Raw genomic sequence first — 24634 nt, forward strand, 5'->3', positions numbered from 1 at the left:
CTACTTCTACACTACAAAAAGTAAAGTATTAGGGAACCAGTCACGGTTTCTTGACGTGATTAAATCATGGTTCAATCTTGCCTGGGAGGTGGGGTTGCCACCTCTGAGGTACAAAAAACCCCCCAGGACATCCAGGATGATCCTGAGCCCATAACATTGGACAGATGGTAGTGTGTACTGAGCACCCGTACAGATTTCAAGGGACAGCTACCTTGAAAAAGGGATGAACCTGGCCACATAGCAACCCTATAGGGTAGATTAGACCGAGCTTTTTTAATTGCACTAAACACCAGTGATAACACCATAAAGTCCCACATATACACAGAAAATAGGAAAGTGTTAGGATAGCCTAATTTTGGCAATTAATTGATCTTTGATTATTAGCGGTAAATATGCCCAATGACCTGTGATGGGATGTTAGATGGGGTGGGATCTGAGTTACTACAGAGAATTCTTTCCTGGGTGTCTGGCTGGTGAGTCTTGCCCACATGCTCAGGGTTTAGCTGATTGCCATATTTGGGGTCAGGAAGGAATTTTCCTCCAGGGCAGATTGGCAGAGGCCCTGGAGGTTTTTTGCCTTCCTCTGCAGTGTGGGGCACAGGTCACTTGCTGGAGGATTCTCTGCACCTTGAGGTCTTTAAACCACGATTTGAGGACTTCAGTAACTCAGACATAGGTTAGGGGGTTGTTACAGGAGTGAATGGGTGAGATTCTGTGGCCTGCGATGTGCAGGAGTTCAGACTAGATGATCATAATGGTCTCTTCTGACCTTAAAGTCTATGAGTGTCAGGGCTTTAGTATGTTGCATCTGGGTCCCTCAGCATGAACAACACCCAGGAACAGTTTCATGAGTGAACCAAATTACTTTGGAGTATTTGTTTGCACCATGATTTCTGAAATGATAAAAAATAGCGACGTGATTTGGAGCTGTGGTAACTGAAGACAAAAGGAAATATGATCACCTCTTGTAGTTAGACAAGATTGCGTCAGCTCAGAATTTCTAGCTGAGTTTCTTGGGTTCTGAAGTCCTTGGAGTGTGGTGTTAGGGAGTTATTTTCAAATTAACTGTAACATGCAAACATATTGCTTGTACACGATAGTGATGTATGCTAATTGGAATTCTGAAAGGAAAAAAATTATTTTAGACAAGTTAATGAGCACATGAGAACTTGTGAAATGTTTGCATGAGCATCCCGATTGCTTGCCTGAGAGAATGCATTTCTACAGCTGTGAGGTTTGCGGTTCATTATTATTTAATTTGGGCCAAATTTTGAACCCCATACATTGGTAAACAGATACTTGCATAAATAGCCCAATTGAAGTACATGGGACTGCTCATGTGAATAATTGCTCAACACTGTGAATGAAGGCCTTGCAATCTGGCTGTATTTTATTATTTATTAATGCTCACTCTAATTTATTAGTTTTATTTCAAATGGTGAAATCCAAAGTAAAATGAATTCCTATTCAGTATAATGGAGAAATATAGTACCATATGTTGTGCCAATAAGGCTCTGTCTGTTATAGTGCTAATAGTCTTTCCAGGGCCTCAAGACGTTTTATAGCATTTTTAGCAGCAATTTCTGCACTGATGACTAACTTCCCCAGGACAGATAATTACATTCTTTGGGAGGCTGTGAAGCGACAGAGAAAGGAAAAAGAATAATATTCAAGAAGCTATTGAATTCACGGATTTTAACGCCAGAATAATTAATATGTGGATGAGAAATGAACCAACTGGAGCAATATCTAATGACCACAAAAATGTAGTGTTCTTTTTATGATGCTGGAAATGTAAACACTTCATATTTGACGTTATTTTATATACATTTTGCTGACACAATATGCAAGTTTCTATCAAAATATAGGCATGTTCCTGCACTGGCTAATGACAATGGCACAATTGTCAATTGATCTCAGTTTCAGTAGGGGGATGTAAAATCTCACTGGTAGTAAGTAGATTGCTGATCCAAAACCCATTGTAATCAGTGGAAGTTTTTCCATTGACTTTAACTGTCTTTGTATCAGGGCTTTAATGTGAAGAATATTGTTAGATTATGTTGTGCAAAATGTATATCATTATCTTGAAAGCCAACAATAAAAAATATTGTTTTGATATTTTAAAATCTCAGTTGTGTTAACACTGGGTATGTTCATGAAAACGTGTTAAATAACAATTTCTTAAATAAATGGCTCAATTATAGAGAACTAACCCCATTTTACAGACGAGTAAACTGAAGCAAAGAGAAATGAAGTCCAAGGTCAAATGGTGTGTTAGCAGGAGGCTGGGGAATACAATTTTTAGTCCTCTGCTTGAACCTAAAATCCTTTTGGACTGAACAAAGTTTTATGTTGCACTTTTTTTTTTTCCGGTTCTGATGGTTTGGTAGTTATTTTAATGGGATTAATTAACTGGATGCTTTTATATTTTCTTTCACAAGGCCCCCTTGATTCAGTCCACTGAGGGCCTGATCCAACACATACTGCAATCAAAGGGAGTCTTTCCGGTGATTTGAAGGACATTGGATCAGGTTCATAGAGCCAGATCCTGCAATGTGCTGAATGTTTTCAACTTTCATTGATTTCAAAGGGACCTGACGGTTCTCAGGACCATGGAAGACTGCGCCATGTGAGGGGATGCAGATCCTATTGCTGGCAGCACACACCCTATTGAATAAAAATCAGAAGAACATAGAGATCTCAGAAAGGGGCTTTCATGAGAGAGTATTTTCCAACCCAGGTTGCATAAGGAAGGTGAATCTAGGGGATAAAAGTTTTTAAGCAAAATATGTTTTTATTAAGCTATTTAACATAATGGCAAGTCTGCAGCATATTAATATTCATCATCTTTCATTTGTTCTATTGTTTTTGTGATGAAGGGATCATCTAGAAGCTGTGGGTCACATATGCAGTCTTAAGGATGCTTTTGGCTACGAGAACCCATCTGAAATAGCAAATCTAATCTCTGCAGAGAAGTTTGAAGCAGCTCTGGCTATTCATCTTTATAAAGGAGGCAGACTTCTGCAAGGTAATCCTCTTTCAATTTAGCAGTAAAAATAACCCTTAAAAGAAAGAGACGGAAAGAAAGCAGGAATGAATACAAATAGCTACAAATGGAAAATGTGCATAAACCCATATATAATGTAGTTATTCTGTTTATCCATTTCAACAAATGTTAATAAACATTGAAAATGTTTCTCTGTGGGAGACTTGATCCAGAGCAGAGAGAACTAAGTAACTGCACTTTTAAAGGGCACAATGTGTTTTATAATTTAAATACTTTTACTACAGTAAGATAAAAGCATTACAGTAACATTAAGATACTTTCAACAAATGTGCTCTTTCAGAGGATGATAATAGCTTGGCTAAGTATAGCAAAGGTCAAACAGAAGAAAGGAGAGAGGCTAATTTGATTTTCTGTTGAAAAATGAATCATGTTTTCTAGACATGAAATAACTTTGAGTTGTCAGTCATGCCAGCTAAACTGCAGGAGACAGCATGTTAGCTGACAAATAATAAAATCTTCTATTATAACTGGCCAAGTAGAACAGAATTTTAGTCTGCCATTAATGACATGCTAGCAACACTGGCTTCCAGAATTACAGACAGTGTCAGCAGCTGAAATTGCAAATGTAGTCCCATTCTTGAGCTCATTTTCAGATCATCCAAGTCTACACCTTGGGTCAAATACTCTGAAACATGTAGATAATTGATTACTTTCAACAGACTAGGAAATAACATTAGTTTTCAGGGCCCCAAAGTCTCCATCTTTCTGGTACTAAGAGTTTCAAAGCTTAATTTATTACTGTTAGTATGCATTTGTACAGTGTATCACAATGGAACCCTATTTAGACTGGGAACTCTGGAATACAAATAAATAATAATCTCTGTTAATCTGTGTATTGTGATTTTTATTCTGTGACAAGACAAAATGGTTACAGCAAAGGCTGATGAAAGGGGTTAAGACTGATCTTACATGCTATTTTAGGTAGAGGAGTGAACATAAGGTTGGATTTTCAAAAGTGCTCAGTGGTTGGCCTCTCTCTACTCCAATACTGATTTTGATGGAAGCCAAGTTCAGTTCATGCTAAGTACTTAGAGAAAATCGTACTAATCTAAATACATCACAATCCCACTGTTCCTAGAAACAGCTGGAATAGCAAACAGAATTATATTGAAAAATAAAATGGAAATCCACAAAAAAAAAAAAAAAGCACAGTAATATGATTACCAGGATGATTGAACTGACAAATCTAGAAGAGATTACTGAGTGTTTGAAGGGGGGAAAAAACAGAATGTGGAGGAGATGCAGTAATTGATTTCAGAAATTTAGTAATTGGCATGTTAACAGTAACATCTAGTCCCTGTATATTTCATAATAATAAAAACTTGTAATAATTGAAAAACATTTACCAGCATAGTGCCATATGTGAATATTTTGATCCTGATCCTGTAACCATAACTTACATGAGAAAGGGCTGCAGGATGGGGTTCTATAGTAAAATATTAACAACGATGAGTAGTCAGGGCCTTAGTTATCTCTCCTCCTCAAGATGGTGTCTTCAGAAGCATGTTGCTCCCAAGCCATGTTTGTACGTCGGTCTAATGTTCAGAGGAAAGAGTGCCATCTGCTGAAACATTGACATCACTATCATCCAAAGGTAAAAAAAAGGAGAAAATAAGAGCCCTTTTGCAGGGGCGGGAGGGGAGGGGAACCACATCATCGTCCCTTTGCGGTTCTCTTTAAAGCATCTTTAAATGTACAATATTATGGGTTATCAATTATGAAGCACAATGGTGCTTTAGAGACAAAATTACAGACCTCTACCCCAAAGGGCTAATAATCGATAGCTACAAACACCAGGCAATAGACAGTTGGTAAAGGTTCCTCTACCCTGACCTATAGAACTTCACAATTCCGTGTGAAACCCACAAAATCAGTAGCCTAGATGACAGATCTGATAACTGCATCCTTCTCTTCCAGTGTTGCTAAGACTTGTTTGTTCTGCCAAAGTGTAATCTCATTTATCTGGAATTTAAAAGCATGTGTGTTGTAATTAGCAGCAATCAGGTTGTTATTTGTAGCTTAATGAAGTTTAAAAGTGACCACTTAATTGTTTTCAGTGCTCTTGTAATTCTTAAAGAATCGAGGATAATATCCTCTGTCTGCTATGTTGATTAGTTTTTTGGTAACTTGCTATGTACTAAAAATCATCTGGTTCCAAATAAACAAATGCTATTAGAATGGAATCTCATTTTTATCACAATTTTTCCCCTCTAAGTAATCTTAGGCCATGTTCACATTAAGGCTTTAGCATCAATGTAGAGACGCAGATGTAGTTGTCCTGTGTAAACTTTGACACCCTACCCTTATACTGGTGCAAGTCCCAGTTTACACCAGTGCAGTATGTCTACGAAAGGTTTTTGCACCAGTGCAGTATATTGATGTAGCTATACCTCTGACTACAAACTTGAGTGTTGACAAGGCCTCATTCACAGCAGCCCCAATAAAATAAGCTGTTGGCACGCCCAGCACGCTTACAACTGGTGTTGTACCAGCACATTTTGGGACTCCTGAAGTGCATTTCGTATAGTGACCAAACATATGCAGAAGCTGCTTCTGGATAATCTGTAAACCCGAGCAGGTGCTGTATCATGGGGCAGAGTTAAGCAGATTGGTTGATCCAGAGCAGCTTCAGTTCTCTAGGGAGAAACTATAGCAGACTTCACCTATTCTGCCTTATCTCAGCTAAAGACGTTTTCTCAAATGTAACAACTAACTGGGTCAACCAATGCTTGTAAAATGCTTGGAAGGCAGCTGAGTAAGGAAACTCAAGCTGTTCTAACCAACTATTTATTGCAATTGCCTTTTGGCTGAGTATAGGCAAGGCCTAAGAAAACATTACAGGTAGATAATAGACTAGCATGCATGTAATAGAGTATACGTATTGCGTGATCCCATTAAAATTCAAGCTTAACCAGGTGTCATCAAAGGGCTGGTCTACACTGGGGGGCGGGGGGTCGATCTAAGATACGCAACTTCAGCTACGTGAATAGCGTAGCTGAAGTCAAAGTATTTTAGATCGATTTACCTTGGGTCCTGACAGCGCGGGATCGACGGCCGCGGCTCCCCCATTGACTCCACTACCGCCGCTCGTTCCGGAGAGCGCGTTCGGGGATTGATATATCACGTCTTAACGAGACGCGGTATATCGATCCCCGATAAATCGATCGCTACCTGCTGATACAGCGGGTAGTCTGGACGTACCCAAAGGACTGTGCTGATGAGTGTAGAAACATAGCTTGGAGATATACACTGTTGTAGGAATAACATCTCATGTTCACCAACGCTATTCACTAGTACTTTCTTCAAGTCTTAAACTTATTAGATTACATGTAGCTCTCCTGCCTGTCTCATAGTTATTTTCATTTTGCAGGTAGTAGAATTCCTTTTGGAATCATCTTCGGTGGCACGGATATAAATGAAGACGTCAAACATGAAGAAAAACACCGGGTGATGGGGGCAGTGTTAGAAGAAGCCAGGTAACAATGAATGTAGAGTTTATGCAGAAGATTATTGTTCATCATTATAAAAATAAATAAATATTGTGGTTGGTGTTTATTAAAGACCTGAACCTGTTACCACGAGAGTTACTGGGAGTTTGGCATAGACTTCAATAAGAACTACAAACATTCTTATACTGCAGTCACCACTGTGGTATTTGACCATATTAATGACTTACCCAAATCATACAAAGAACTGGTGGAAGAGCCCTGGGGATTTTCCAAAGCACCAATGTTAGTTAGAAGCTCAAGTCCAATTAAAAGTTAATGGAACTTGTCCTAATTATCTAACCCTGTGCTTTGTCTGCTAAACCACAACTGTTCCCGAGAATAGTGGATGTGTGCATGTGAAGAGGAAATCATATTATAGGGCAGGTAAAAGGTGTAATAATCTTATAATCAGAAATGCAGTAAAACTAATACCTAGCATATTTAATTTATATGTGATCAGATATATGTGTGTAGGAGGAGGGGAATTTTTTGGAAAATAATAGGTTTGCTTTTTTTAAGGCACAGCATCTGGCAGTTTATTGCTCTTTAATGGTAGATTGATAGTGAGTTTGCACTGGGATGGTATGTCTTTTCTCTTGCAAAAATGTGATCTATTTATCTTAGTTTTTTGTGATTAAGCTCATCACCCTAGTATGTGAGTGCAAATCAATGTTACCTGCCCCCACTTATTTCAATGTATATTTTCAGTGGTTTGCCAGGACTAAAACACAGCTGTGAGTGTCCCACGATATCCACAGAATTGTCATTCATAACTAACATGACAGTTGGGTATTTGACCCCCAAACTGGTATGATGATTATTTGTTATTGCAGTAGTGCCTACAGGCCTAAACCGGGTTGGACCCCATTGTGCTAGGCCTGTACAAACATATAGTAAACAATAATAATCATTGCCCCCAAATTATACTTTTAAACATCCATGTCCATTTTCTATTAACCTCCCTTCTACAATACAAATAATGTCTATCTTGGGAACCCTGTTCCATCAGCATTTGCAATCCAAGTTCAAAGCTGCCCAACTGTTTAATTTCAGCAAAACCACAACTAACAAATATATGCATTAGGATCAGTACATTACAGACTCAAACCTGATTCCCCCCTATGTCTCACAAAAGCTTTTTCTGTGGCTCATGTAGTGCTTGCATCTGGCACGTTGACAGTGCACTTGATTGGAGTGTCGGAGACTCAAGTTGAAAGTGGTTTTGTTCTTTCTTTTTTTATTTTTTGTTAATATGCTTCTTTTTACAGCTGCCTAAACAAAGCAGCATAGACCATGCAAGAAAAATCATTTAGTATTGCGTGTTAACCTGTTGTTTTACAATTAAAGAAAAAAATCCAGTGACTAGTTATAAAGCTATCCAAGATACTGCAAGAACTAATTCCTGAATCAGAATATACGTGTAACACTGAACAGACTTTTTGATGACACTTTTCACTCTTTCAACATCTACATTCACTGAAAAGGGGAGGGTCTGTCTTAGGGCCTGATCCAAAGTCCATCGAAGTCAATGAGAATCTTTCCATTGACTTCAGTGGGTTTTGGAGGCAGGCGTAGGACCTTCCATCTCATGCATTGGAACTCAAGAGTATTTCAAAACCATGGTACATTTTTATTGGTATATTTAAAATTAATGTAATGGTTGATTTAACTTTTATTGACAGTTTATTTGGAGGCTGATTCAGTGACCTTTACTTGTGTTGAGTAGTACTTTACTCTGTGAGTCATCCCACTGACATGCAAGTAAAACATGATTTCAGTGGGAATAGTCATAGAATATGGTACTAATCAACATAAGTAACGGTAACATTAAGAAATGGTGGCAGAATATGCTTTGTAGCCCTTGATTCTACAATGAGCTCTGCATGAATGCAGGGGTGGAGCTCACTGAAGACTGGGACTATAAACCCTGAAGCTGCAAGGTACTTAAGCACACGCTGAAATTTAAGCATCTGCGTAGCCGCATTGAAGCTAAGTGGCTACTTACATGCTTAAAGTTAGACACATGCTTAAATACCTGAACTGGAGTGTAAGGCCTCACACTCCAGTTCAGGAAAGTATCTCTATTCACATCAGCTCTTCTGCATGGGCACAAGTCAAAGTCCCAGTGAACCAATCACTAAAGCACTCTGATTCAGGACAGCATTTAAGCACGTGCTTAAGTCAGACATGGGCAAATTACGGCCTGTGGGCCACATCCGGCCCATGGGACTGTCCTGCCCGGCCCCTGAGCTCCCGCTGGGGAGCCTAGTCCCTGGTCCCTCCCACACTGTCCCCCCTTCCCCACAGCCATGCCGCTGGGCAGCGTGGGAAGCGCAGGTGGCTCTGGCCGGGTGTCGCGGCTGCGAGCTCCTCCTGCTGGTAAGGGGGCGAGGAGTGGGGGGGGGGGGTTGGGTAAGGAAGCGGGGAGTCCTGGGGGGCAGTCAGGGAGCAGGGGGTGGCTGGATGGGGTGGAGGTTCGGGGGGGGGGCAGTCAGGGGCTGGGAAACAGGGAGGGTTGGGAGTGGGAGTCCCAGGGGCCCTGTCAGGGGGCGGAGATGTGGATAGGGGTCGGGACAGGGAGCAGGGGAGGTTAGATAAGGGGACTAGGAGCAGGGGGGGTTGGATGGGTTGGGAGTTCTGAGGGGGGCAGTCAGGGGACGGGAAGTGGGACGGGGCGGATAGGGGGCGGGGGCCAGGCTGTTTGAGGAGGCACAGCCTTCCCTTCCCGGCCTTCCATACAGTTGCGCAACCCCGATGTGGCCCTCGGGCCAAAAAGTTTGCCCACCCAGGCTTAAGTCCTAGTGGGACTTATATTTAAGAAGATGCTTAAGTGCTGACCTGAATCGAGGCCTTAGAAGTTTATTCTTGCTTGTAATCAGATGGTTAGAATATCATTTATATTACATTGTAGTTTTCATTTCAGAAACACCTGTGGTAAATAACTCTGGAAGAGGAGGAGAAAAGAGATAGTGTGGCAATTGATACAAAAATATTAAATATGAACATTAGACAGAAGCAAGCTGAACATTTTTATAAAAACTGGACCCCTATTTTTTTTAATTTGAAGTCTCTCCATTGTGACCTGTGTTTCTGTATTTAGAGTATATGAAATCTTGCAAAAACATAGTATTTGCATATGTCAAATACCTTCTATGGGTAATCAATGCAGTTTTGTGATAATTAGCTTAGGAACTTTAAAGGTATTTTATTAGGCTAGATTTGTTCTGATGCTTCAAAATGTATTACCACGTGCTTTGTAGAGTTCATAATGTTTTCTCTGGTATAGGAAAGGTAATTCAGTTTTCTAGAAGCTACGGTGAACAGATCATCCTGGCTGTATTATTCATTGCATAGTTATTAAAATAAAAATTGATTTTTTTATTATTGATTTCAGGGTTCTAAGCAGAAAAGTTCCATGAATCGTAGATTACTTGTCCAGCACAATATACCACCAAATTCCATAAAACAAAGTATTGAACTGTGTCTAGCTTTATAATGAGTGTTTCATTTTTAATCAAATTCCTCTAAATGGTGGTTGTACTCCTCCAGGGTATATTTTCAATTTGACAGTACTTTGTGGACTTGGGAGCAAGAGTTTTTCTGCTTGTTAATGTGATGTATTGAAAGTATAATTGTAAAAACTTGAAAGGGAGCATATGCAACTTGAGAAAACAAGCATTTGCAAAGGCTTTAATAACCTTTAAACTGTCAAATTGTATATGTGGAATGCATTGTAATGGTGTAGAGCAGATACTACCGAGCAACTGCATGGAAACAGGCTTGTGACTGTTCCTCTTTCATCGACGCTGATTTAAGTAAACAGCATCGATACAGGAACTTAGGAGACAGTGGGGAGAAGGGAAGGTGAAGCGTTATACAGGAACTCACTGGTAAAGAGGTGCAAATTGCTGGCCTGGGCTGATCTGCCAGCAATATGTAGGGCTATGTCTATACTACTGCCTATGTCGACATAACTTATGTTGCTCAGGGGTGTGAATTGGTACAGCTGCAGCACTGTATGTGTAGACATGCCCTAACTCAGTGGTCCCCAACCTTTTTCATCTGGCGGGCGCCGGACGACGAGCCACCACGCACCGTGGCCGGCAGACGAGCATCCGCCGAAATGCCACTGAGAAGCGGCAACGTCAAGAGGCGTCGCCGCCAAAATGCCGCCGACAAGCATCATCATCCAGAGTCGTCGTCGGCATTTCGGCGGGGACGCCTCTGGATGACGCTGCTTGTTGGCGGCGTTTGGCAGATGCTCGTCCGCCGGCCAGTACGCGGGCGTACATAGATGCCATGGCGCCCGCGGGCACCGCATTGGGGACCACTGCCCTAACCGTATTGGACTTCAGATTCCTTCTCTCGTTAGAAAGAAGTGTACCATAACTTGGGAGTAGAAGTGGGAAGAACAGCCTGGAGGCAACTGTGTCAATCTGGATAAATGGCAGTGGGCATCCCCAGTGTCTGGGCTTTCATTGAATGCAATAAATCCTCACTTTAGCTCTACTTGGCAAAACAAATAGAATTGCTGCTTCCTGCATTTCCATCTTACTGTAATCATTTTTATCAGCTTCCAGTCTTTGTTCTTATATACTTTTGTTCTGAAGTGCCCCTTTATTATTATATTTAAAGACTTTAAGCAGATGATCCTCCCCATTTTTGTCCATTTAACTAGGTTTGCAGTGGCTTTCACAGAGAAAATGAAGGAACTGGCAGCAGCAGAGTGGGTATGTTTATATGATTATTTTATAGCATTATCAACTAGGCATTACCATACAATTTAATTCTAAATAATGCGGGAGAATTTTAATAATCTTCATAGTGTGTATTTCTGATTTGTTTCTGGAGGAGAAAACACTTTATATTTATGCACTTTGCCAGGTCAAATAGGTCTGGCATTTGAAAGTCTTTAGTATTTGAGAAGAGTTTCTAGTTGTTTTTAAAGTACTGCTCTGTAGCAATTAAAACTAGCCTTTGCCTTTTGAGTATCTCCTGATAGTATGTTGATGTTCTTTCCTTTTACATCGTTTACTAAGCCCCTGGATGTTGCCACAATTTTACTAAACAGCTCTATTTACAGTGAGCAATTTTAAAAATTCATTTGTAAATACTTGCTTTTTCAACACAGAAAACAAAGCTAAAATGAATGTTGGGCCAAGCCCAGCAACACGAGATCCCCTATTTCCCAGACTGTGAAAGGTATACAGCACCAAAATACGTAATGCCTTTTAAAAAATGGTGTTAGTTTCTGAAAAGAAAATGAAAAACTTTTCTATGCTAAATGCTGCAGCTGGCCAAATACTGGATGCATTTATTTGTAATATAACATATTAGATAAAAATACATTATTTGACAAATTCTTTGACTGATAGTATCTGATCAGCAGTAGATCTGGATGAATCATGCAAAATAAAATTCATTGAATAATATATTATCTGCTGAATATATTATTTAACTGATAGTTGCCTAGTTCTTCCAAACACTCTCAGTCCTGTTAGTGGGAGCATTATTTTTATTTGCATGAAGTATGTATTTCCACATTGAATTCAATTTTACAGCAAGCTTTACATTTAATCTTTACTGTAATGGGAGAAGATTGTTAAAAAGGAATGTTTTCTACTAAAATTGTGTGACACTCAAAGATAAATTTTGAACTGATATAGATGTCAGCAAAAGATTTTGGGGGGACAAAACTTTTGTGCTTTTTTCTTTGGTACGTGTACTGTGTGTTTCTGGAAGAATGTATATTGTATTTATGAAAGTCCATACACCTAATACATAAGGTCCTGATCCTGTAGGCAAACCTCTTTCCCCATATGTAGCCCTGTTGACTGTAGTGAAGTTCCACATGGACATAGGAATCCACCTGTGTGGAACTCTTTGAAGGACTGGGACCTAAATGTGGTAACATTTATCTAAGCCCTAATGCTTCACCACTCAAGTCAATGATAGCTCTGCCATCGACTTCATTGGCTAGAGGATCAGGCCCTTAATTGCTAGGGTTAGTTTTCTAGTTTTATTAGGATTCCCAAGATCTGGTGTTAAGTAATTTACTTCTAGCGATTGATGTTCAAATATTATTTAAGTAACATATGAAATGAGTTCAGTAGCCTCATCCAATTTTTTTTAGTGAGGTGGATGTGTCCACTTGATTACTTGAGCTTTGCATAGAGTCCAGAATTTAGTCCCGAATTAATTAATTAAAGCCACTACCGTCTCTAAAACAAAAAGGAATTAAAGTGAGAGAGTGAGGCTTTGATCTTAAATGTCTTGTTCCAAATTCATTTTGGGGGTAATTGAGCTGAAATCAGTGTAGTCCTACCATGGGTGAATATGACCACTTTCCTAAAATTATACTATTAAAAATCTATTGAATAGACCAAAGGAATAGGGAAAGTAAAAGACAAGAGAAAAATGTAAACTTACATTGAAATTTTACAGAGAGTCACTCACAAATTTCAGAGAGAGACTAAAATTAAAGGAGTTTAAGAAACAGGCCTTGCAAATAAATCAGACAATGAGGTTGGACAAAATCAGTTGTGCAAGAAATGTGATTCTCTTCGCCGATTTCTGTCTGAGCATTCTTTCTAAAGGCATGGTTTTAGTGTAATTACATTATTGTCAGATTTTGCTTTGTGTAAATAATCCTTCTTAGTGAACAAATTTGGCCCAGTATATAATTTAGCTAATCCCACTAATTATCATCAAATAGAAAAGCAGTAGAGCAGTTACCTAAATACCAATAATCCAGAATTGGAAGCATTTAGTTTGGTCATATTTTTTCCTCTCTTGTCATTCGTGTGTTTTGTTTTATAATTGCACTGCATGTGCTGGAAGATATTAAAAGGAAATAACCTTTTCATTTGTTTTGAGTGGAAGTAGTTTAGATCATGCAACAGTATCCATTGTAATAATAAAATAATACTTTGCACTTCGATAACACCTTCCTTTTAAAGACCTTGAAGTGCTTTACAAACTTCAGGCCAGATCCTCATCTGCTGTAAATCAATAAACCTCCATTGATTTGAATGAGTTAGGTCAGATTACACCATCTGAGGATCTGGCCCATAATATACCAGTTTAAGGGCCTGTATTTGTTCCCCCAATTACAGCCAGCATTGTACCTGCAGTACTGTAACTCCCTTACAGGCAACACTGTTATTTGTAATGGTGGGGCTAACCTCTGCTTGAAGCTGGGTGAGCTGCAGCAGTTTAGCGTTCTTTACCCTGTCTATAATAGGTGTTTGCACTAGGGCAGCTACACTTGTGGCTGGCCACCAAATGGCTGTATTTGGGGCCAATGCCAAATGTAGACAAGGCCTGAACCTGGACCCTTCACAGATGCTTAAGAATGGGGAAGGCACAAGGAACTGGGCACAGCTGCAGTCTTTGCCCTCACTTGAGTACAAAGACTGCTCCTGGCTAGTGTCATTAGCAGCTCTAACAAACCCAAAGAGAGCTGTGGAGGCCCTGGCCCAACGCATCCTCCACACCAGCCGGCAGAGCTCGCCAAGTTCAAAGGAGAGTACATACTGTATAGCTTAAGAGGTTGGTGTAGCAGATCTGCTCTCCAGTTGCTCCAGACAATACAATGCCTCTGCTTGGGGACTGATTTTGATCCAAATACAGGTGCTTGAAACCACTGCTTTACGTTATTGCAAGCTTGTTTGGGAGTCACTCCTACAGTATACCAGAACTTGGTCCATTCATTAATTGAAACAGCAGTTCCTTTGGAAACTGATCTACAGATAGCAACAGGAATCCTTTGGCTGCCACCTGAACTGTTCACACGGCAAAATTAACTCAGAAAATTTGCACGGTTTGCATGTACTAGGCTGACTGAATGAGCTGCAACATGACTGACTCCAGGCATTTCTTAAGAGGGTATTCGTCTCTTAACAATTCATTCCTTCTCCTCCTCTCCACGTGTTCCCTTATTTCTGATCTAATAATCACCAACAGCAATAGGAACTAACTGCATGTACCATCTCTTCAATTTTAATTTCCATAATCATGCAATCATTTCCCTTAGGCATTTGCTTCACCACCCTTCCTTCCACCAACAGAAAACTGTTTGGCGGTACAGCCCGCATGTCCAAACAGTTTAATATTGCACACTAATACTGTCTACAGTTTCTTCACCATTAATTGATTTTAATCTGATTTTGTCGTGTTCATTAAAAAGACACCCAAAGAGATGTGTGGTCTAGTAATTTTGTAGTATTTGTTGTCAGTAGTGACCACAATGTGCTAGGCACTATACTAGCATATAAAGAGTTGGTCCCTTCCCCAAAGAGCTTACACTTGAAAAAGACAAAACAAACAGCTGGACAAAAGATTGGGGAAAGGAGTAAACTTGGACTCTGGAATTCCTAACCCTGGTTCTGACATTGACTCCCTCAGTAACCTTAGGCAAGTCATTTTTATCTGGGCACAGATAATGTTGGCTATTAGTAATTAATATATTAGCAGTTAGCCATCTAATTGCTTCTGTAAATCTATCTTACGTACGTTATGGCTCTGATCACCATAGTAATGGATCGCCTTGCAATCTTTCAGTGTATTTATCCTTCCCTCACTCTTGTGAGGCAGGGCTGTGCTATAATTCCCCTTTTACAGATGGGGAACTGAGGCACAGAGAAGCTAAGTGACTTGCCCAAGAGCATACAGGACGTCTGTGGCAGAGAAGGCTCTCCCGAGTCCTAGGCTAGTGACCTGGCTCTTAAGTACTGTTATTTCAAATAAAACACCCGATCCTCTAAGAAAAAGCATAGGACACGGACATTTCAACTACAAACATTGAGAAACAAATGCACTTTTCTGTGCTATTCTCCTCAGAATATTAGGATTCCTTACCCATTATTTCATACTAACGTGAGCTGCATCACTCCTCCAATGCGCGCTTTCTTAGTTAGTCAGTAAATTACGAATTTAGATTCCTAGCAAGTACTAGAAATTGTATGGTACTCAGAGGGTCATATCCTCCAACAAACTCCTTTCATTGTATTGGATAAAGTATCTTTCATTAGGAAGTACACAATACTAAGTTTTAATAATGCATAATCTAAATATGTGAAATATTGTAAAAAGCCCTGTGGTTATGATCAGTCTGTTATTCCAACAGTGTAATCTCAGTGGAAAAAAACACTTTCCAATGGCAGTTTTATCACCACTCAACTGTTCCCCTCCCCATTTTTTTAAAAAAGAGAATACAACAAAAGAAATGTTATCTGTGGCCAGTTTCACACCCACCCCATTTTCCCCTCTGTTCACTCCTTATGGGCAAAGTTCTCTCAAGAGTAAAATATACAGATCTACTAGAAAAACTATGTCAAGGGCCCTGACACAGCGAAGCACTTAACTAGTTCCTTAACTTTAAATATGTGAGTCCCATTGACTTCAGTGGATTTAATCATGTGCTTCAATGCTTTGCTGAATTGGGAGCAAGGACAGAAGCTGTGGTGTTGAAACTGTCTGCCCCATTCTAGCTCCTTCCAAAGCAGTGGGAGTGCCATTCTGCAAGTCCTCATGGGTTGAGGCCCATTCTGAAGCAAGACTTAAGAGCCAGGCCATATAGTGTATGAATTTGAGTGAATACGATCCCTGATCAGGCCCTGTCTACCATTTTCTTGTGCACATTGCTGCATAATTTGCACCAGGGAGGTATAAATTAGACTGAAGGCGGCCAGAGGACAGGCTCATGTTAGTGGTGGTTTTTGAAATGTGTACCTATTGAGGATGCAATTAAGCCAATGTAAAATGTGGAATTAGAATTTAGCCTAATTCTGTAACACGCGTCCTCCTGTGCAAAGCTGCCAGCTCTCAGTAGCATGATGCTATTTTTGTGTGTGTGTGAGGATTAAATATCATTTTTGAGTATTGTATGGGACAGAGCCATGTGACTTGACTTCTAAAATATACATGGAAATATGAAATTCACATCCTATAAGTAACAGCAAGATAAGGCTCTGAGTTTATATCTGATAGTTCTGAGACAGTCTTTCAATAGTATCCGAATCAAGAAATAGTTAAAAAAACCTGTATCAATACAATCATCTTTGTACAATAAATATCATACAGTACAGTGAAATTGAATCCTATGTTCGTGCTAAATAAAAGAGGGGTCAATTCTGCATTTTTTCAAGTATATTCTACAAGGTTCTGAGCACCAAAAGTTCCCATTGGAGACAATGGATTTGAAAGCTAACATCTTTAAATCAACATGGGATGCCTTTCTAAAACACAAGATACAAGCTAGATGCAGATATTACTTGATGAATTTCACAGCCTATGTCATATTAATGGTCCCTTCTGACCTTAAAAATCTCTGAGAGTAGCCAGATCCTCAAAGGAACAGACCAATGGTGAATTTTCACCTCCCCAAAGAGTCACTAAGATATAAATAAATACATACATATATCATCCCTTCCAGATTTGTAATATAAAATCTAGTTAATTTTAAATGAGGGGGTTTCATTTTGTACATTTTTAATAAGAATTTAAGTTAGATGATACAATTTAAACACGTATTATCATTGGACACTCTTTAATGTTCCCATTGGAACTGACTAGAGCGTCCCTGTTTTATGTTTCTTCAGTGTCATTGACAAATGAGGCTGCAGATAAAGGGGTTGTGGTCCTTAAAAACAACCAACCTTCCATAATCTCAGCTCAGTGTACAGTTCACCTATGCATCATTCATTAATCTTTGTTTCAGCAAGAATGCCTAGTCTGGTGACAGCATAGAACTCTAGTTTGAGGTAGTGTGCTCTCCACAGGTGCTCTTATAAAGAATATTCTAGATTACAATATGTTCTTTATTACTTTTTTCCACTTTAGTGCATAACAAAGTTTTCAGACTCATGCTTAGCTTTGTATTTTTGTACACTCACTGGGTTTGTAACTTAGTTGTTAAGCAAGTGACATGCTAGATCCTAAGCAGTTATGGTATTTCCAGGCAAGTGAAAGAACAAATACCGAGCCAAGAAAGTCCAATCTGTATGCAGAGCATTATAAAATATATAACTACGTGTGGGGCTCTTGGCAACGCTTTCGGTTTTTATTTTAGTAAGAACAGTTAGCTCAGATTTTGAACTTGGAATTGCTTTGTTTTTTCATGGTTTCTGTGAGGTCCTTGAATTATTTGGATTAGATCATCAGTTAGTGTAAACCAGATTCAATGCAGCTACTCCAGTTTATGCTGAGGATCTGATCCTTTGCATGTGTGTAACAAAGTCATTTGCTCTGTGTGGACATTAAGGGTGAGATATTCAGGAGCTCTCAGTATTGGCCTCACTGCTCCCATTGCAGTTATAGTGAGTTTTGCCATTGATTTCAAGGGGAGCAGAATTAGATGCTGCTGAACACTTCTAAAAATCCCACCCTAATGATCTCCTGGCCTTCTTTGTAGGGGTTTGCTTCAGTCTTCTAGCCCAGATTTCCAACTTCCCTAGTTCGTCCACGCATCAAATTGCAGAACAATTGTTTGCCATCCTTCTCCCCACCGTTGCTCTCAGTTTATAGTTAATGACGTGTTTGAGCTCTTTTGGACGGACAGGTGCTATATAAATACGAGAGGTTATTTGTTACGCTATATCTGAGATGTGTTTATGTTGTTGCATACCTCTTTAAGCTGTTTTGGTTGTTTTTTTTTTTTTATAGCTCATGGAATAAGAGTATTCATACAGGATCTGTAGGGCAGCCCATGGAATAAGAATATTCATACAGGATCTGTAGGGTGCAGCCCATGACTATGGAAAGACCTAATCTAAACAGCATAATTCTTGTCAGCCCCGGTCCCCCTTTAATTACAGCACTGGTGTTCGTCTGAGGAGTGTTTGTGAAGTAGCAGTTCAGTGACTTCCAGTGAACTTCCTATCCCCTTGATTGGGCTATTTCAGGCTGATGACATACCACTTCCTCCTGAATTACTTTCTCTCTCGTTTCCATTGCTGTTAATTTTCAGTACTTGAAACTGAATGTGGTGACTTGAGCTATAGAGAGGGCCAGTCACATAAGATAAAGCTGAAAAACAATATGTGCAGTTGTTTCACATTTGTTTTTGAATTGGGGCTTTCTTCTCAAAACAGCGCATCTCTTCCTGCCATAAAGTCACTATCTGGCACTTAAAAAGAACAGGAGTACCTTGTGGCACCTTAGAGACTAACAAATTTATTTGAGCATAAGCTTTCATAGGCTACAGCCCACTTCATCGGATGCATAGAATGGAACATATAGTAAGGAGATATTTATACACATACAGAGAACATGAAAAGGTAGGAGTTGTCCTACCAACTCTAAAAGGCTAATTAATTAAGAGAAAAAACTGGCACTTGTGATTTCACAGCCTTAAGGGTGGGTGATATGCAGGTTCACAATCTGCTGATACAGGTGAATATCCTTAATTGCTTAGATCTGGATGCCAAACTCTGGATAATATAGGGACGCTCTGCCCCAGTGGGCAACTCCTTACCATAATACTCAGTCTGAGCTATTTAGGCAAGGTAGGTTATTTAGGTAGGCTATGAAGGAGCAAGCCCTTGTTTAAACACATCGGCTTTGTCTACATGGCGGAAACAGCTATATCTGCACTGTATAGCTATTCCAGAATACCTTTGGAAGAGTAGTCCACAGAGGGGAGTTATTCCAGAAGCTATAGCGGAACAGTTTTTCCAAAATAGCTATGCCGGTCAATTTTCACACGTAGATAAGCCCATATATATTCGGCAGCAGTCTTTGACAAAAGATGCTGTGAGAGATAAGTGGGGTTTTGTTTCTTGCTTGGTATGTTTGAAAGGCCCTTTTTAGATAAATGCACTTCGATGAAACTGATTCTGTGGCTTTTAAACCAATTATGGTTTTTCTGCTAGTCCCAGTGTTTTTTAGAAACTACAGCCTTCCTTCTGCAGAGAAATAGTTCTCTCTCTCTCCATGCAATGAGCAGGCTAATGGATGCTAGAAGTGTCATTGGCATAAGTGGAAAAAGTAGGTTTTATATTAATCTGGTAATTGTATCAAATTGCAAAATTGGTTGGTTGATACTATAAAGATTGATTAAACCTAATTTTAATCACTGATCTTCTTGTGCATTTGACCTTGCAAAAGTGTTTCTTTCTAATGGTCATTAGAAATACAGCTAGTCTCTTTTGCTTCTCAATACTCAAAGGGCAACTATGTAGTTGAGCATATTACTGCACTAGATTATTTTGAGTCTGAACAGTTTTTGGGGGGCGGGGGTGAGCAATGAAATTTACTCTTTTGCTCTCCTCTCTTTAAAGCCAGATGCTAGAAGCAAAATATACATCCAGACTCAAGGTAAGTTTTGAAATATTCAAGGTATGTGCTTGTTTTGAAGGTTGCTACCTTTGTGATGCCTACTTATGTGGATTTTTCAAGTGATACAGAAGTCTTGCTGAACTAGACAGAGGATGATGGCCTGGCTCCACTGGAGTCAGAGTTTTGCTGTTGACTTCATTGGGCCAAGATTTCACCTAGATTTTCAGGTGAACTCTTGATTTTGGGTGACTCAACTTTCAGCTGCCCAACATGACACATTTATGGGCCTGACCCAAAGCATGGTGAAGTCAGTGAGAGTTCTCCATAGACTTCAGTGAGCTTTGCATAAACTCTTCACTCCTAATATTCAGAAAGTGCTGAGCCCCCATTCTCTAAAAATCAGGCCCCTTTAACATGCCTCACGTTGGAGGCACCCAGAATCAGGATTTGCTTTTGAAAATCTTGGTTGGACAATTAGTGCAGGGAATGTGATGCATTCTGTTTGTAAAGTGCCATATACATCTATGGTGCCATCTAGGTAATATTTAATAAAAATTAAGACCTAGCTTAGCATTTTAAATGTGGCTGCTTCAGCTGCTGGTTATGTTACTAAACTAACCAACTGTAGAATGTGAAAATAAAATTTTAGATGTTTAACTTTGGCCTTCTAAAGAGATTTTTTTTTAAATGTGTATTGTGGGGTTAAGAGTTTAAGATTTATTAAGAGATTAAATATTCATATAATTTGGTAGTGACATCAAAGGATTTGGGCATGATGTTTTTTTATTCCATGATCATAGAATATCAGGGTTGGAAGGGAACCTCAGGAGGTCATCTAGTCCAACCCCTTGCTCAAAGCAGGACCAATCCCTAACTAAATCCCCAAATCGCCCCCTCAAGGATTGAACTCACAACGCTAGGTTTAGCAGGCCAATGCTCAAACCACTGAGCTATCCCTCCCCACTTTGGTATAGGTTTCAGAACCAATCCAGATGATTTTCCCATCAAGTAAAATCTACCTATGAGACATCCAGACAACCACATAGTATTAAGAGGCCAAACCAACATTGGTGCAAGTAGGCATGATTCTGTGGACTTCCATGGAGTTGCACCCTCTGAGTGCATTTGGCCCAAGGTATAAATATTGGAACCTAAATTGGAAAAATCAAACTGAATGCTACAGAAATTCTAGGCAAGGAAATGTACGTGGGAAAGGAAAAGCTTGAAATGGGAGCAGTTTCAAGTGGGATTTAGAGTATTTGACAAAGACATTATTCACTCAGTACAACCTTTAAGAGCTATAGTTCTGCCACCCTAGGTCTAGTAAAACTTGTTGTCCTTTTCTTCCCTTGAATCTAGGAATTATGACCACACCCAGTGCAACTTTTAACTGGAAGAGATTTCTACAAAATGCAGGTAAAATGTAAAATTGCTTTATGCTTCTGAACAAAGTGCATAAAGATCATAGCTTACATATGCTGCCTCTTCCTCTAATTAAGTTTTCAGTACATATTCCTGATATGTTTGAATGATTTTCTGTTTTTGTCTCTGGAAGGGATCTTAGAATATGTAAGTTGATCTGTTGTATGGTTGTTTTTTAGTGCTCTTGAAAATGAGGGATTAACAGTGCTAGCTAGAATCATGCAGTCAGAATTCTGCCCTTGCTTGTTAATCACAGCAGCGAACTACCCCTGCTATTCCTAGTCACAGCCTTTAGACGTGCTTAAACTTACAAAAATGAAATTGCACCAGACAATAAAGTGGCTTTGAGATATGGACAAATGTCCCCTGGAAACATAGTTGGCAGTAACACTCATTTCACTCATGACCAAAGCACAGATATCTGAGCATGCTTGTGATACACAGAAATGTGATGGAGGCCAGTATGACAGAAGAGATGGGTAGGGAATCTGACACAGCAGTTCAAACTTTCACAATCTAACCCCCACAGTGAGCCTAATTCTTGAGCTGGAGAGGTCAGATATCATTTAATATTTGTGCCTATACGCTATATGGCCTCACTATGAAGACTGTCAACAAGAATGGTAGGTATGCTTGGACTTCTGGACAGGCATTGTGTTGCCATTAAACTATCTGGCAACCTCTTTATGGTGCCAACTTGTATATTTCAGTCTGGGCTGAAACTTGGTTTCAAAGCAGCAGAAAATTTAGGAAAATAACAGATTGTTTTATTAATAAATTAATAAGTCTTTTAAATAGGTAATTAGGGTATGAACCAGATTCTACTGAAGCCAATGGGAGTTTTGTCATTTATTTCAACGAGAGCGGGGTGAGACCCCCTAGCACCTGACCTAGAGTTCATAGAAATCAAGCATAATCTGCATGTTGTTAGAGTTGGTTGAAAAAAATTCAGACACAACTTTTTGTTGTTGGAATTAGCTGAGTTGTCAAAATCTTTTGTGGGACTGATTAGATTTCTATGAACTTTGCATGGATCCCAGGCTGACAGCAAGAGTCTGTTCAGTTTCACTGCGGATATTGAGTGATATGCAGCTCTGAAACTGACATTTATGTCAATTTCAGTCAGCCTTTACAGCTGGATGTGTATATTTCCAGAGAGCATATTTGTTTCTAAAACAAAATATTGCAGGATTTCAACTCTGCAAAATGTTGAGAGTTATCAGCTTTTTGTCCTGATTTGGAATGGAAAGTTTTTCAGACTCTCAAAATTTTTCCTGGGATGGGAAAACTGACTTCCTGCCTGTCTTTAATTATTGTTATTAAATATTTAATCAGGTCCCCATTGTGCTGGGCACCATACAAACATAGTCCCTGGCCTGAAGGACTTACAGTCAAACAGTGAAATACCAGGGGACAGGAAAACATACAAGCAGATGTGTGTGCCAGACACAGCAAGATAAATTTTAAAAGGATTTTTGAATTGCCTATTGGTTAAAATGCCTATTTAATTAATTAATTTAGAATTAATATGCCTACTATACATTTAACCCCTGGAGCACGACTCTTTTGAGTACATCATTTGAATAGTAAGTATAAATACTTTAAAAGTTAATAGTTCATATAGCTGAAAATTGGAAAGTTAATTTTTTCCCTCTCAAATTGAAACACAAATTGTTTTCTGTGCTGACAGCACCTTTGTCATTTGTCAGAACAAAAAAAAATCTCACTGACTTACTTATCTGAATACAAATAAATACATACATAGAAGCAGACTAGACTCAGCAAAGGGTTTGCCTAATTTTTGGGGGGTGGGGAAATCAGGACTGCAGAGTGAGTTGTGGCAACTGAGGGTTTATAGCTTTGTTATTTCTTCTCTCCCCCCCCCCCCCCCCCCCCCAATAACCTGGCAGTCAAGAAGCCATCCCATGTTGTGGAGACCGTTCTACATTTTTTAAACTCAGATCAAATACATATACTAGCATTGTTTCTACCTTATAGCTATAGTTGTTCATAATCCACTACCAAATGAGTAGTAATAAATAAAGCATGCAGAAAGAGATTGGTTTCACAGTATGTCCAAAAGACAAGTTAGGGCCAGATCTTCTACTGATGTAAACTAGAGTAGCTGCATTGACTTCAGTGGCTCTATGCCACTTTATAACAGACTAGTTCTGGCTTCTTAAACTTTCAATTTAAAGGGTCTCTATTTCTGAACTGCCATAGGTGAGGGGAGCTAAATCTATGGTGCTTGACCAGAAGAGACAAAAAAGAAGCAGGCACTGAGGTATCCATTGGACAGGGAAATTCAAGAGTTACAATAGCCTGGCTGGCTGCACTGAGATTCATAGATCTCAGTGATCATTGTGATCATCTGGTCTGACATCCTGCATAACACAGGCCATACAATCTTGCATTTTGAGCCCAGTAACTTCTGAACCATAGATGCAGCACACGCTACTTCTTCATGTAATGACCCTGCGGGAAATGCAGGTGTCTGGATCATTCCTTACTATGTGCCATCTGTCTGCCAGGTGGGCCAGTGAATTGTACCTGTGCAGCAAGCTTAATAGCCCCAGCACTGCTACACTGAGTTCCTACCTCAACCCGTAAGTAAAAGCGAGCTCTTCTAAACTTTCCCCTGTAATGGCACATCTGGGGGAAAGGCGAATTCCAAAAGCCATCTCACCTTAAACACTTTGATTATTAAGGCTCCTTTTCCCAACTAGAAAAATGTTCAGGCATTTTGCCCTGGAAAATTTTTTTTTTTGCATCGTGTTCATCAATCTGATCTTCAGTAGTACAGCTCTTTCTTCCTTTGTTACAAATGAATCCACATTATTCAGTTGCTTTATCACGTCAGTAAATGTGTGTCATTATTCAGAACCCATGTCCAATTTTAAATTGAGCATTGTGGGGTTATTTCGTTCTCAGTAAATCACAGCACACCAGCACCGCGCCACTAAGATTAATAATTTTCAGAAGTATAATGATTTGTCACTTGCCTAGTATGGCCCCAGCATTGATTGGATCCCGTGTCTCACTACTTTGTGATTAAAGGAACAGCCGGGTCGGAGGGTGTGGGGGAGGAGAAGATTCCCCATAAATGCATTTTGTCTGATATATTAAGAGCAGTTTTATCCGAATGTACTCTAATGCAAACGTGCAAAATAATTCATAATTCACAGACAAAAGCAAACAGTGACTGTGACTTCCCTGCCTGCTAAGTAATAACTTGAAAACTGACAAAATTATTCAGTGTGTATTGGTTTTATGACCAAGTATCTCATCTCATTTGTCTTATCATCAGTGCTGCTCCTATTTCTGTCTCCTGAGATGGGCTGCAGTTCTCATCAACAGTTTTCCCCCATACCCTAGCATC

The 24634-nt window shown here is 39.6% G+C and overlaps 1 protein-coding gene across 1 annotated transcript in view; it reads left to right on the forward strand.

The window, feature by feature from the left end:
* GLT1D1 (glycosyltransferase 1 domain containing 1) overlaps positions 1-24634 on the forward strand; it is an 86774-nt gene that overhangs the window by 8063 nt on the left and 54077 nt on the right. Inside the window, exons 2-6 of the mRNA XM_034791044.1 lie at positions 2880-3028; positions 6438-6543; positions 11234-11285; positions 19836-19872; positions 21193-21249. Of these exons, the coding sequence (XP_034646935.1) occupies positions 2880-3028; positions 6438-6543; positions 11234-11285; positions 19836-19872; positions 21193-21249 (401 nt within the window). The remainder of the gene's footprint in view (positions 1-2879; positions 3029-6437; positions 6544-11233; positions 11286-19835; positions 19873-21192; positions 21250-24634) is intronic.

The sequence above is a fragment of the Trachemys scripta genome, chromosome 15 (assembly GCF_013100865.1).
Source record: "Trachemys scripta elegans isolate TJP31775 chromosome 15, CAS_Tse_1.0, whole genome shotgun sequence".
NCBI lineage: Eukaryota > Metazoa > Chordata > Testudines > Emydidae > Trachemys > Trachemys scripta.